The following is a 13,641-nucleotide window of genomic DNA, read 5'->3' as shown; positions in this document are numbered from 1 at the left end:
ACCACCGTGACATGTAACTTGAATTCTGCAGTGGCCTAACAGGTGTGTTTGTGCCTTTTCTCTCTATATAGCCTAACCACCGCAAGCCACTGTGATCCTTTAAATTCCTAAATTGGATAGTTGTCGCCGCTGTTCAAAACCTTCCGCATTGAGAATGAAAGGCAAAGTCCTTCCACTTAAGCCCCAGGATGCCCCCATGATCAGGATCCTGATCTAGCTCTGACCTCCCCATCTTCTGCAACTCGCAAGCTTGATCCACTCGTCACACTGGCCCCTTGTCCCAAGCACTAACCTTTTCCACGGACTTTAGCTCTTCCCATTACAATAGAGCCCACACTTACAGGTCATTTACATCTCTGCTCAAATGTCCCTTTTAACAAAAGGCTTTCCCTAACCACCCCACAGCTCCACTGACGCCCACATCCCTCCTCATCATGACCATGCTTAATTTTTCCTCCACTGCCCTGACCACCGTCAGATACGTATTTACTCACTTATCAGGTGCCTCAACCCTAAGTAGAATGTAAGCAACGTGAAGGCATAGATCCTGATTCACTCTATAGACCTGGAGCATAGAACAAGGCCTGACATAAAAGATGGATCTGGAACCAGATACTAGGGTTCAGATAGAAGCACCATCACCTGCTAACATGTTGGGCTCAGACAAGTCACCCAGGCTTTCTAGCCTGATTCTCCATATGCAAAAGTAACTGATGGCACCTGCTCTGCAGTTTTTTGTTTTTTTTTTTTGTAATTATATCAGTAGTGGAACGATCCACCCTTTTTAATTGCAAAAGGTGAACAGAAAGCTACTATATTTCTCTAGGACATTTACAAAAAGTTTTCTTCACCTTAAGAAGAAACCAAGTAAAACTAGATGTCCACTCAGCATTTTATGAAAACTAATACTTTTATGAAAACTTTGATCTAAGTAGATCAAAGATATGAAATGCAAGTTTTAAACTTGGCTTTAAATTTAAAAAATTTTATATCCAAGAATTAAAAGCATAAGCAGATGATACCCACACATGTAGCAGTTATAAAAACTCAATAATGCGCTAACTGGTGTGGCTCACTTGGTTGGGTGTTGTACTGCAAATCAAAAGGTCATGGGTTCAGTTCCCGGTAAGGGCACATTCCTGGGTTGCAGGATCAGTTCCTGGTTGGGGCATGTGCGAGACAACAGATAGATGTTTCCTTCTCACATCAGTGTTTCTCTCCATCTCCTTCTCCCTCCCTTCCCATGTCTCTAAAAATAAATAAATAAAATCTTAAAAAAAAAAAAAAAAACCAACTTCACCAATGACCAGCTGAATGGTTTAGACAGCATCCAGCTGGATGATATAGACCCCTCCCTCCATCCAGAAAAAAAAAAAAAGACATCCAAAGCAGCTTAAACCACTTATCAGTTTTATTTTTTTCCACGTTAAATAGGAACTCTGGAAATAACAAATCCAGGGCTAGCACGGACACTCAAAGAAGCCACAGGGGAAGCCAGAATCATCTGTGAATTTGCTGCAGGATCCTCTCTAACCTGTGTTTTGCATCCTCACTGGTCACAAAATATACCTTTTAACACTAGTTACTAGATCTTGCAGTGAGAAATGGGGGGGGAAAGAAAATGAAACAAAACATGTGGAGAAGAATCCAGGTAGGAATGGCCTCTTTTTCAAGAGTATTTTCAGAGCCTATATAGTAACATCTGCTTATCTGTTAGTGGCCAGGTTGTGGAATGTGGACTGTACTAGATGTAAGAAAACCTAAGAGATTTTTAAAATAGCACACCTTACTAATCTGACAAAAATTGGGTTTTCTTGATATAGAAGATGAGATACTGGGGAAGCAACTAGAAGTATATGCCACCATTGGTTGGAACATCCCAAAGGACACGTGATAAAGAAATCATGCTTTGATCACAATGCATTTGATTTAGAAAACTGTAACAAGGTATTTTACTAAAATACCCACATTGCACAGTACGTAAGATTCTACAGAGTCTACTGGTCAAGTCACCCAAAAGAAAAATAACACATTAAAACTAGTAAATAGAAAAGAATGAAACATCCAAAGAATGTCTCACTTTAAGAATGTCTTAAAGACATTATTAAGAATGAAATTATAATAAAAATACTACATACAAACCTTTTGTGGTATGTATAAAGGGAAATTTAGCGCATGATCTTAAAAACAAAACACTAAAAACTTATAAGCTATGGTCTGTGTTCATGATGAAAGACAAATGCAATTTCCTATTAAATAGAAAATTCCATTGGGAGGTGAATGAATTCTCATAAGCACAAGTGGGGGGCTGTGGCTGAAATCACCTCCATGTAGGGATATTTTTGAAATAGACACTCTACTGTAAATGCTCAAGTTTCCTAAAAGTTGAGGGCCTGATGTACGCCAAGGTTTCTCTACCTTGGCAATATCAACATTTTGGGGCACATAAGTCTTTGTTCTGGGAGGCTCCTTCCTCTGCACTGTAGGATATTTAGTGGCATCCTTGATGTCTTCCAACTACATCGGTTAACTCCTCCCCCAGTTTTAATTACCAAAATTGTCTCCAGAAATTGCCAAATGTCTCCTGGGGCGCAAAGCTACCCCCAGTTGAGAACCACTGCTGTGCAATAGAGGTTGGCAGATTTTTTCTGTAAAGGGCTATACAGCAAGTATTTTAGACTTTGTGGGCCACATACAGTCTGTCACCTATTTTCCTTCCTTAAAAATGTAAACTATTCTTGAGAACTATATATTAACAAGACAACTGGCTGTAGCTTGCGGACCCGTTACTGAATTCCCCATGTTTCTTATTTTATAGATACTTCTCCTTTGTGTTATTTCTCTCATGAGGAATACACTGAGACCAGGAATTGTTTGCCCAGTTGATGAATTTACAGATTCTCCCTTGTGTGCTTACTAGTGTGCCCAGAAGGTGCCAGGTGATACTACAGTCATTTTAACATTAAATACCAGGCTATGATTTCTCTCTTTAAGTTGTCATGTTTGTTAAGAGTTAAATGTACACTGACAGCTTCTCCACACCAAAGATACACATTTTCTCCCTCAGTGTAAATTCTCACAGATCTCCAAAGTTATGAGAAAATAACTCGGATCTTCCCACAGTCATTACACAAACTATATTACTTCCAAATTTCACGCATTCCTTTATGTCCAGTAAGATGACTTCAGAAAGGCTTTCCTGCCTTCCTCACACTTATGGGGTTTCCTTTCAGTCTGAGCTCCCAGTTTCTTAAAGGTGTGTCATTGGAGCCTTTTCCACACCGATGACACTAAGAGCTTCTCTCCCCGGTGAGTTTTCACATGACTCCGAAGAGATGAATGGTCACTGAAGGCCTTCCCACAGGCCAAGCACTCATACGGCTTCTCTCCAGTGTGTATTCTCCTGTGGACATTAAGGTTTGAGCCTATGCTGAAGGCCTTCCCGCAGTGATCACACTCGTACGGCTTCTCTCCTGTGTGACTTCTCATGTGTGTTTTAAGAGTTGACTGGTTTCTGAAGGCTTTCCCACACTGTCTACATTCAACACGTTTCTTTACGAGATGAATGCTCATGTGCCTCCTCCGGGATAAATAGTCACTGAAGACTTTCCCACAGGCAGCACATTCATAGCGTCTCTCTTGGGTGTGTATTTTCCTGTGTGCGGTCAGGTTTGAGCTCGCGCTGAAGGCTTTCCCACATAGGTCGCACCCGTACGGTTTCTCTCCAGTGTGAGAATTCATGTGTGTCTTAAGGATGGACTGGTTTCTGAACGTTTTTCCACACTGCCTACATTCCACGGGTTTCTTTACGATATGAATTCGCATGTGTTTTCTCCGTGATAAGAGATCACCAAAGGATTTTCCGCATTCTTTACACTCATATGTCTTCTCTACCATGTGGTTTTTCTTGTGCAAATTAAAATTAGACTTCCATCGAAAGGCTTTTCCACACAGGGTGCATTCATAGGGTTTCTCCCCAGTGTGATTCCTGACGTGCTCTTTGAGATGTGAGGGATGCTGGAAAGCTTTCCCACAGTCTTGACATTCATAGGGCCTCTCTCCAGTGTGGGTCCTTTTGTGTGCAATGAGGTGGCAGCTCCTGCCATACGCCTTCCCACACTCATCACACTTGTAAGGTCTCTCCCCAGTGTGAACTCTCATGTGTATCTTCAGGGAGGAGAGGGTTCGAAATGCATTTCCACACTGACTGCAGTCAAAGGGCTTCTCTGTGAGGTGAGTTCTCGCGTGACTCCTAAGGGCTGAGGGGTCATTGAAAGCCTTCCCGCAGGCACTGCATTCGTAGGGTTTCTCCCCAGTGTGAATTCTCCTGTGCCGTGTCAGGGAAGCACTGGTGGTGAAGGCTTTTTGGCACTGATGACATTCGTGCATCTTCCTCCCATTGAAAATGCTTACATGTTGAGTTAGATGAGACCTATTCTTGAAAACGACCCCACAGTCCCGGCGGTGATAGGGCCTCTTGCTGGTGTGCCTTCCCACTTGCTGAGTAAGATGAGCACCCATGCCGAACACGTCAAACAGGTGGGCATATTCAGTGGATTTCTCTCCAAGGTGAGTTCCTTCCTGTTAATTGAAAGATAAGTGCTGACTAAGGCATTTCCAATATTCTTTACAGTCCTAAGAATTATCCCCACATAAAATGACATAAATTGAAGCACATCATTATGTCTAAAGATGTCATAATTTACAGTGAAAAAGTATTGCTCCTGCCCCATTTGGCCTCTATCAAATAAACAGAACATGTGAATGTTATGTATGCCCTAAGGTTCCATGTCTGTAACTGTTACAAAGCTTTTTACATAGACTTTGCTGTTTAAATTTGAACTGAGCCCCAACATGAAATATCTGAAATAGTTATAGGGGTATTTACTTATCAGAACTCTAAGTGGAAAAATTTGGGGTTAATAACTGGTAATATTCAGTATCTCTGACACTTGCTCCGGGGAATGCCACTGGCCTACTCCTTAAGCTCCTTTTCTACCTTACGCTGCCCCAATCATATCCTGATATGAAAGATCCAAAATCATGCCAAGGAAATCTTACCATTGTCACACCGCTGGATGTTTCCTTCCCAAAAAAAATATCTTGCATGAGGAGGGACCATTTGGTTTTAGATGAAATCTCCCAATCTGAAACAAATTGGAAGATAAACTTGCTGGTGTTTCTTTTTAAAAAAAAAGAAAAAAGGTGGTAATCAGGTGACAAAAATAGGTGAATTTTTTTCTGCAAATAATCTTAAAGAAGAAAAGGTAATGTGAAAAGAGAACGTACACGAGTCAAAATGACTGAAAAATTTGGCTGTGAGAGGCACCTGGCCATGATAGGGGTAGACATTCGTGTCAGCACACTAAGGAATGCTTCAAAGGCGGATATTAATAATAGAAAGACTGCGATCGGGAATGCTGACTACGAAAGGATGGAAGAAAGAGTCCACGTGGACATGTCGAATTCAAAGGTGCGATGACAGTGATACTGAAGCATCTGTGAGAAAATGGAGGGGCAGTGAAAGACAACGAGCATTTTCAAATGTCCCTGGGTGACCTTTCCTAGCGGACCCCCCTCCACCTCAGTCACTGGATAGTCAATACTCAGATGCACTTGTGTTTGCCTGGTGCTTACCGGGACATGTGCCTTGGGGAAGTCCCCTCTCCTCTGTTCTCAGCTCCTCTTCTTGCTCCAAGTGGGAGATGAGGCTGGGCTTCCCCACCTGACACCCTACCCACGGGGAAAGACACATGTTGAGGGAGGATCGTGCAGAGGACACGTGTCCTGAAGTCAGAGTTCTGAAGATGGACAAGACTGACTTAGGAGCAGCAAAATGATAGTGACAAATTTCTAAGGGACATAGGGAAAGGCTTTCATAAAAAACAAAACCACAAATACCCACACATTTTGCCTTTCAAAAGGTTTTTTAACTCAGAGATTGAGAATTTCTTAGTTCAGAAACCTATGCACATGTGTACCTGAAACCTGTGTAATTCTGTTAACCAGTGTCACCCCAATAAATTCAACAAAAAGGAAAAAAGAAAGAAACCTACACCCAGGCTCAGACACACTTGACAACCTCCATGGGCCAATGCAACAGACTGGTCTCAATATCCATGGGGAGATGCCAGAAGGGCAGGCACCAGGTCACAACTGTGTTCCAAATCCCCGCCCAGCTCCTAGATCACAACAAGTACTTAAAAACACTTGATTAATAGATGAAGAAATGGTGTGGGTCTTACCGACTGAGGCAAGGTTGCTATAGTTCTCCAGCATTACATCTTTGTACAATTTTCTCTGAGAAGAATCCAACAAGGGCCACTCCTTCTCAGTAAAGTCCACTGCAACATCCTGAAAAGTCACTGAGTCCTGAAATACAACACACATTTGGGGTCAGTGAGAAACCAACCTATGCTCAAAGATGGCAGGAGCCAAAGACTGGGTGTGAGACTTGAAACACAGGATTTTCAGTACAGAGTTGTGGTGTATCTCAGTATTTACTCTAGAAGCCAGCCAGCAGTGGTCTTCTCTTTCCTATGAGGTAACCTCATCCCATCTCATTGTTTTAAATGCAATTTTGACATGAGACCAAAATCTTTCTCTCCGCTTTTAGCCTGCCTGAGCCCTTTGAACCATATTATAAGAGAAACATTTGGTATGTAAGTCGTTTTCCCTAACAACCCTGATACCAGGACAGCCTCACACACAGTCTTTGGCTCTTTCTCTTGATCCCTGATTGGCTCATTTAGCCTAAATAAAGATCTAAAAATTTTTATTACATGATATTGGGAGTGTTCTAGGAAGTGACTCTCCCACCTCAGGGCCCCAGAGATTTTGCTGTACCTGGGAACCAACATTAGTTGGCATATGAGGCTCCAGGCCATTACAAGCCAACAGGTCCACATCGTGGTGACAAGAATGGTCTTTTGAAGCAAGAGGAAATTCTGACTCCTGGATATGGGCAGGGTCCTGGCTGGATACACCTACAGAAGACAAGATTCATGAGAATTAAAGCTTGTCTGACACAAACCACTAAACTGTAAGTGTGCATGCACATTCCCAATCAACACACACACACATACACACACACACACACGCTAACAATCCACAGCAGCCATGCTCTACTCAAGGACAAGAAAAAGAGAGGTGGACCAACATACCATAAAGAAAGTGATATATACTCTCACCTTGTAAGTGAAGAAATTAAAGCTCTAAGAGGTAGAGCTTTTACTTTGCTTTGCTCAGATTTATCAAAGTAACAAAAGCAATAGTGCAAGATTACCCATAGCAGTGTTCTTCCTTTCCCACCAACTGCACACACTCCCTCCCTCACCCAAATTCACAAAGACCCTGAGTCAGTCACTTGGGAAGCCGCCCAGGACTTTGCTCCCACCGCTTTCTAGTTCATCCACCCTGCCGGCAGCCTTCCCCCATCCATGGTGAAGTGGCAGCGGTCACTTAAGTTTGATTTCTGAGGGTGTTCTTCACCCAAGAACTTACCACACGTGGGAGAGAAATCAACAGCCGCCATATCCTGTGAGAACAACAACGGGTTTGCCTGAACAACGGGGCACTGGCATCAGAAAGCTACTCTCTCGCTTTCATGGGACTCTTCAAGCAGGCCTCTGGGGTAAACGAGAAATGGATTACAAGATGTCAAGGCTTCCTTTTCCTGCTCACAGGACAATTCTGATTTCTGCTTTCCAGCATTTCCTCTCTTAAGCAGCAAGTTCTGTCTGATCCCACGTCTTTATCTTACTTAGGCAAAACCTCCAGGCAACGTGGTGGAGAACCTTGACTTGCTTCAAGTAAGATTCAGATTCATTCTCCCAAGTAATCTGTCACCAAGTATAACTGTTAAACTCCCTCACTTATTAAACACTTGGTCCCCAGACTTCTGTTCTTCAACTTCTATGTTTGCTATGGTTTTGGATGGTTCTAGTATCCATGAGGATGGGCCACCTAGAACTACATGTTCCAGCCTCCAATGCTGTTTGGCCCCATGCTCCACACCAACATACACAACTGTGGGCTAAGGCACAGGCCTTGCCATTCCTAGTTATCAACTTTACCTTGCAGACACTGATTTCGAAATATGCTCTCTGGACAGAACTCCTACACAACATTCTTCTTGCATGAACTTTCACTTTAGAGAAGATTCCAGGGAACTCATGCTTCTGCCATCCTGCTCCCTAACAGCAAACTCTTCTTCTCACTGTCCTACCTATCAAGCCGAGATTCACCACAGTCCATCACTTCTCCACTCCTTTAACCCCTCTGCCTATTACAACCCCAAATCAGCAACCATCTCTGTCTCTTCCCTGAAGGGAGATGGAAAGACCAGCAGGCATACAACCAGTAACCGTTGAATCTCAAAGCTGCTACCCCCAAAAGGAGTACCTACACTAAAGAAAAGCATACTAGACAATCCAATTTTCCAATCTCCCAATTACCAAGTAAAAATCTCAACATTTTTTTCTGAAAAAAGTACTGTCGTACAATTACCATTACTTTCAGCATATTTTTTATTCCTTTCACAGTAATCACGACCAGAAAAAAAAAAAAGTATCTCAGCAAAGAACTGGAAAACAAAAAACAATTCCATATATGAGAGCATAAAATATATAAATTACCTAGGAATAAATCAAAAGCTATGTAACACCTTGACAATAAAAACTTAAACACTGCTGAAAAAACTAAAAGATCTAAATAAGTGGGGAGGAATATTATTTTCATGGACTACAAGAGTCATTATTAAAGTATCCACGTTGCCCAAATTCATCTACAGATACAATACAGGCCCTAGCAAAATCGCAGCAGCCTTTTTTCAGAAATTGATAATCCAAATCTAAAATGTGTATCAAAATGCAAAAGGTATAGAAGAGCCAGACAATGTTAAGAAAGAAAAACTTCGGTAATTCATATTACAAACTTTACCACAGTAATGAAGAGTTACTGAAATAAGTATGGGTGGATAGGTCAATAGGACAGAATAGAATAAGAAACAGACTTACAAGTGCAGAGTCACATAATTTTCAATAACAGAACAAAGCAATTCAATAGGGAAAGCAGTCTTTTTAAAAAAATTATTTTAAAATTATAGTTGACGTTAATATTAGTTTCAGGGGTACAACATTGTGTTCAGACACATGTAACTTATGAAGTGATCTGTGTGATAAGTCTAGTACCCATCTGGCACGATACACAGTTATCACAATATTATTCACTTATAAAACAAAAAAGGACAGCAGTCTTTTTAATAAATGATGCTGAAAGACTCAATGGGAAAAAAGGAACTTTGACTTCGATTATCACTGCAAACACAAAAGTCTGAATTTAAAAAATCTGTTTGAGATGAATCAAACACCAGAAAATAAAATCCAGAGACTAAGACGACCTTGAATTATACAACATTTTAGACTAGGCACAAATAGAACTAGATGGAAAAAAAAAAAAAAATCAGTAAACTTTACCAAAATGAAAAATTTTTAATCATCAAATAAGATCATTAAGAAAATGAATAGGTTGGCATAAAAACAGACACATAGATCAAGGAAACAGAATTGAGGGCTCCGAAATAAGTCCACACATACATGGTCAATTAATTTACGACAAATGAGCCAAGATTAAACAACACAGAAAGGACAGTCTCTTCAATACATGGTGCTGGGAAAACTAGGCAGCCTCATGCAAAAGAATAAAACGGAACCACTATCTTACACTATACACAAAAATTAACTCAAAATAGACTAAACATTTGACAGTAAAAACTGAAATCGTAAAAGTGCTTGAAGAAAACAGGCAGTAAGCTCTTTGACAAAGGTCTTGGCAATGGTTTTTTTGAATTTGACAACAAAAGCAAAAATAAACAAGTGAGACTACATCAAACTAAAAAAGCTTCTGTACAGCAAAGGAAACCATCAACAAAATGAATAGGCAACCTACTATATGGGAGAAAATACTTGTAAATCATTGACAACAGGTTAATAACCAAATAATATATATGTTTTTAAAAAAACCCTCATACAACTCAATAGCAAAAAAACATACAATCCAATTAAAAATTGAGCAGAGGACCCAAAGAGACATTTTTCCAAAGACATACAAGTTGCCAGCAGGCACCTGAGAGATGCTCAACATCACTAGTCATCAGGGAAATGCTAATCAAAATCATGAGATACCACCTTACACCTAATAGAATGGCTATTATCAAGAAGACAAGAGATAACAAGTGTTGACCACGTCTGGGCACATGCCTGGGTTGCAGGTTTGATTCCTGGTCATAGGAAAGGCAACCAATCGATGTTTCTCTCTTACATCGATATTCCTTTCCCCCTCTTTCTCACTCCCTTCCCTTCTCTTTCAAATTAAATAATTAAAATTAAAACAATAAATTCCTACAAAGAAAACTCCAGATCCAAATACTTTTCCTGGTACAGCTCCCTTCATGGAACTAGTAGTCACTCTATTCTTAGGCAAAATAATCCAACATGTAGAAAAAAAGGAAGAGTGCCACCCCATTTTATAAGGCTGGCATAAATCTGAAAAGGAAAGGACAATTACAAGCCAATTTCACTCAAACATACATCCAAATCACCAAAGAAAACTTAGCTAATGGAGGCCAAAAAAGGTACAATACTAAGTATCCTTTCCAAGTAAGTTATTTTCCAATGCATATTTAATGCAACACTAGAAAACGCCGTTGGTATAATTCATTGCACTATCAGACAAGTTAAGAAAACCATATTATTCACTCACTGACTCCATACACAAACAGTAATAGCACCTTCCACAGGCCAGGAGGCCAGACTTCATTTAAGGTGCTTGAAATTCAACAAACATTTAAACTAGATACTTGGGGCAGGGGGAGGGGAGGGGCAGGATTGTAAAAAGCTATAACTGTTGATGAGAAAAGAGAAAAGCTCTTGAACTAGGAAAAGAAGGGCGTCTTCCTGACATAACAAATTCAATCTTTAAAAAGCCTCCAGCAAGAATTAAAGTTCATTCCCCTTAAAGTCTAAAACAGGACTGTCTCCTATCCAAATTCCATTCAGTACTACCAGAAGTCCCCAGCTATTTCAGCAAAGAATTTTTTTTAAAGTGTAATAAAAAATATTTATAAATACTTACTTATTCATCTTTACAGATAAAATTGTCCGTAAAACCCATCTAAAAACACTACACAAAAATTAAGAGACTAAAATACTTTAGCAACTTTGCAGAATTCAAATTCAATATACAAAGCTGTTGGACAAAAAACATAATTTCAAAGCACGCACGACACAGTCTCTCTCTCTCCCTCCCCCCTTCCCCCCCCCAGGAATAAATCTAACCAAAAGACCCCAGCAACCCTTCAATTCTTTCTTGGTTGGTATTCATAAAACCTTACTAAAAGACAAAGAAGATGTAAATAGATAAAATCTGATTAATTGTAAGATTCAATGGCATAATAATGTCACTATTTTCAAAATTAATATTCAGCACAACCTGAAAACAAAACCCCTGTAGGTGGAACTTTGTAAACTGACTCTTAAAATGTAAGCCACAAGGTACCTAAGAACGAATTGGTAGGTGTATGAACTTCATCTACAAGATATTTAGAAATTGCTAAATTACAATGTGTAGTTGCATCAATATGGAAAATAGGATGTGACCGAAAATACTTAAGAGCATGAGTCCATTCACAAATAATTACTAAAATACAGAAATATATTTGTGAGAAAACATATAAATAGTAAAATCCACAGAGAAAATCTTGAGGGAAGAGGAAAATGCAATTTAGGAGCACAAAGGTTTCTGAGGTTTTATAATCATTTCTTGGCCTGATTTGTGGATTTGCTTTACTGTTGTCCTTTTAATTGTGTTCACATGTTTTCACACTTTTTTTTTTGCACATACGTGCTATAGTAGAAGGATAAATAAAAAGAACCGAGTAAGATGGTAAAAATCAATGCAAAATGTTAGTAATCACAATAACCATTAATGGACCAACTTTCAAGTTAAGTAACAATGTTGAAGTGAATTTTTAAATCTAGTTATAGGCTATTTATGGTACATAAGAGTCAAATAAACTTAGTAACATAAAAATAGACAAGTGTACCAAAAAGTTTAAGTATAAAAGACATTCAAGATAAATGCTGCCAAAAGAAAATCAGTGTGCCTAGTTTTCTAGTATTAGACAAAACTGACCTCAAAAGGAAATTGACAACCAAAGCAAAAGGAAAGTAATTTATCCTCGCAGTCTCCAATTCCTAAGCCACCATAACGTCCTAAACTTATTCGGCCGCGCTTTCCCTTCTCCACCCTACAGCGTCTGTTTTGTTGTTTTGTTTTGTTTTTTGACCAGATCACCAGTGCCTGCCCCTGGTCGCTAAATACGGTCCTAAATTTCAGTCCTCGTTTCACCAGCGTTTTATATCGCTAATCATAAGATCTAAAACACACTCCTCGTCCGGCTCCCTGGCTTCCCTGTCCCAGGTCCCGGCCCTCGCACCCCCTTCCCCCAACTCCTCCTTGCCTTGAGGGCCTCTCGTGTTCTCTGGAAGACCGGCGGTAAAGGGTTAAACGAGGAAAGCGGGGCTTACCGGACTGAGCAGGGGTAGCGGAGGTCGTGGAAGCTGCCGTCAAAGGATCGACAAGTTCAAAGGGACGGTCGGATCTGGTAGGGTGACGCGGAATGTCACTAACAGCTGGGAGAAAACCATAGAGGAGCTCTCCACGGCCCATGTATGGAGAACCGATCCCCTCCGGAGGATAATGGCTTCCGCTCCACTTCCGCCTTCTAAATCACGCGGGACTTCATTGGCTGCTCTAACCCGGAAACATTGAGCGGAAAGCATTCTGGAAAATGTAGTTCTAGAGCTTAGGGGGCGTGGCCGCGGTTCCCAGGTGGATTCTGCTGACATAATAAATGCTATTCTGATGACATAATAAATAAACACATTTCCCCAACTTCTGATTGTTTGAGAGTCTCAGGACTCAGTTCTCAGGCTTCTTATAATCATTCTCAGTCGTCTTATAATCATGTTGTTGTAACGAAGTTCACCTCTTAAAGAACCGTTTCAACATTCACGATTCAAATGTCCACCCGCAGCCCCACACCTCTAACCTAAATTCCAGACGGAATGAGACATTCTCACTTGGGTATTTTATAGGCACTTTAAAATGCCACATTTTAAGCCCCAGACTCCACCTTCTCAAACTCAAATAATAGGAAACTTACCTTTCCTCCTATAAACCTTGGCAACATCCTCGACCCTTATGTTTGTCCCATTGATCCATCAGGGATTGTTTAGTTCTACTTGACGGGCAACCCAGAACCTGATCTCTTTGCCAGAATTGTTTTCCGTGACCCTGTGTCGACTCAAAAGCCGTCATGGCCAGACTTGGAAAAGTCGGGGTAAGCATTTTGTGGTCCTCTTTTATAATACTTGAGTCAGACATTTAGCAGGCACAACTTCCAGATGAGGGTGTTTATCTGGGTGGCATGAGACCTCAGGAAGCAACTAAGTTCGGCTCCTAGAACAAGTTCTAACCCTAACTCCACCAAGGCCGCCAGCTCAAGTAAATAGCCTACAGTCTGTTTCTCCTGTATTAAAAAAGCCATCCTAAAGTTTTTGCAAGACTCAAATGGGGAAC

The 13,641-nt window shown here is 40.6% G+C and overlaps 1 protein-coding gene and 1 non-coding gene across 2 annotated transcripts; both read right to left on the bottom strand.

Moving 5' to 3' along the window:
* Window positions 1–754: 754 nt before the first annotated feature.
* Window positions 755–884, bottom strand: LOC129061598 (small Cajal body-specific RNA 24). Its single transcript, XR_008528201.1, has one exon. It is a non-coding gene; the product is annotated as a small Cajal body-specific RNA 24 (non-coding RNA).
* Window positions 885–1,426: 542 nt separating this feature from the next.
* ZNF317 (zinc finger protein 317) lies at window positions 1,427–12,797 on the bottom strand. Its single transcript, XM_054562026.1, has 7 exons — window positions 12,588–12,797; window positions 7,504–7,628; window positions 6,847–6,986; window positions 6,246–6,372; window positions 5,638–5,733; window positions 5,062–5,147; window positions 1,427–4,581 (listed from the first exon to the last, which is right to left on the bottom strand). Exons 2-7 carry the CDS (start codon window positions 7,532–7,534, stop codon window positions 3,262–3,264), a joined length of 1,800 nt encoding a protein of 599 aa, XP_054418001.1. The 5' UTR covers window positions 7,535–7,628; window positions 12,588–12,797; the 3' UTR covers window positions 1,427–3,261.
* Window positions 12,798–13,641: the final 844 nt, after the last annotated feature.

The sequence above is a fragment of the Pteronotus mesoamericanus genome, unplaced genomic scaffold (assembly GCF_021234165.1).
Source record: "Pteronotus mesoamericanus isolate MK-2021 breed Mesoamerican mustached bat unplaced genomic scaffold, CSHL_Meso_final scaffold_636, whole genome shotgun sequence".
NCBI classification, from domain to species: Eukaryota; Metazoa; Chordata; class Mammalia; order Chiroptera; family Mormoopidae; genus Pteronotus; species Pteronotus mesoamericanus.
The sequence above is the reverse complement of the archived record's forward strand: the minus strand, read 5'-3'. Positions and strand labels throughout refer to the sequence as shown.

Excerpts from the sequence above, each read along its gene's own strand:
- ZNF317 (XM_054562026.1), bottom strand. The coding sequence starts at position 7,534 with ATGGCGGCTGTTGATTTCTCTCCCACGTGTG. Across the intron at positions 6,373-6,846 it reads CAACTAATGTTGGTTCCCAG|GACTCAGTGACTTTTCAGGA; the intron begins GTACAGCAAAAT and ends GTTGTATTTCAG. Across the intron at positions 5,148-5,637 it reads TCCCCAAGGCACATGTCCCG|ATTGGGAGATTTCATCTAAA; the intron begins GTAAGCACCAGG and ends AATTTGTTTCAG.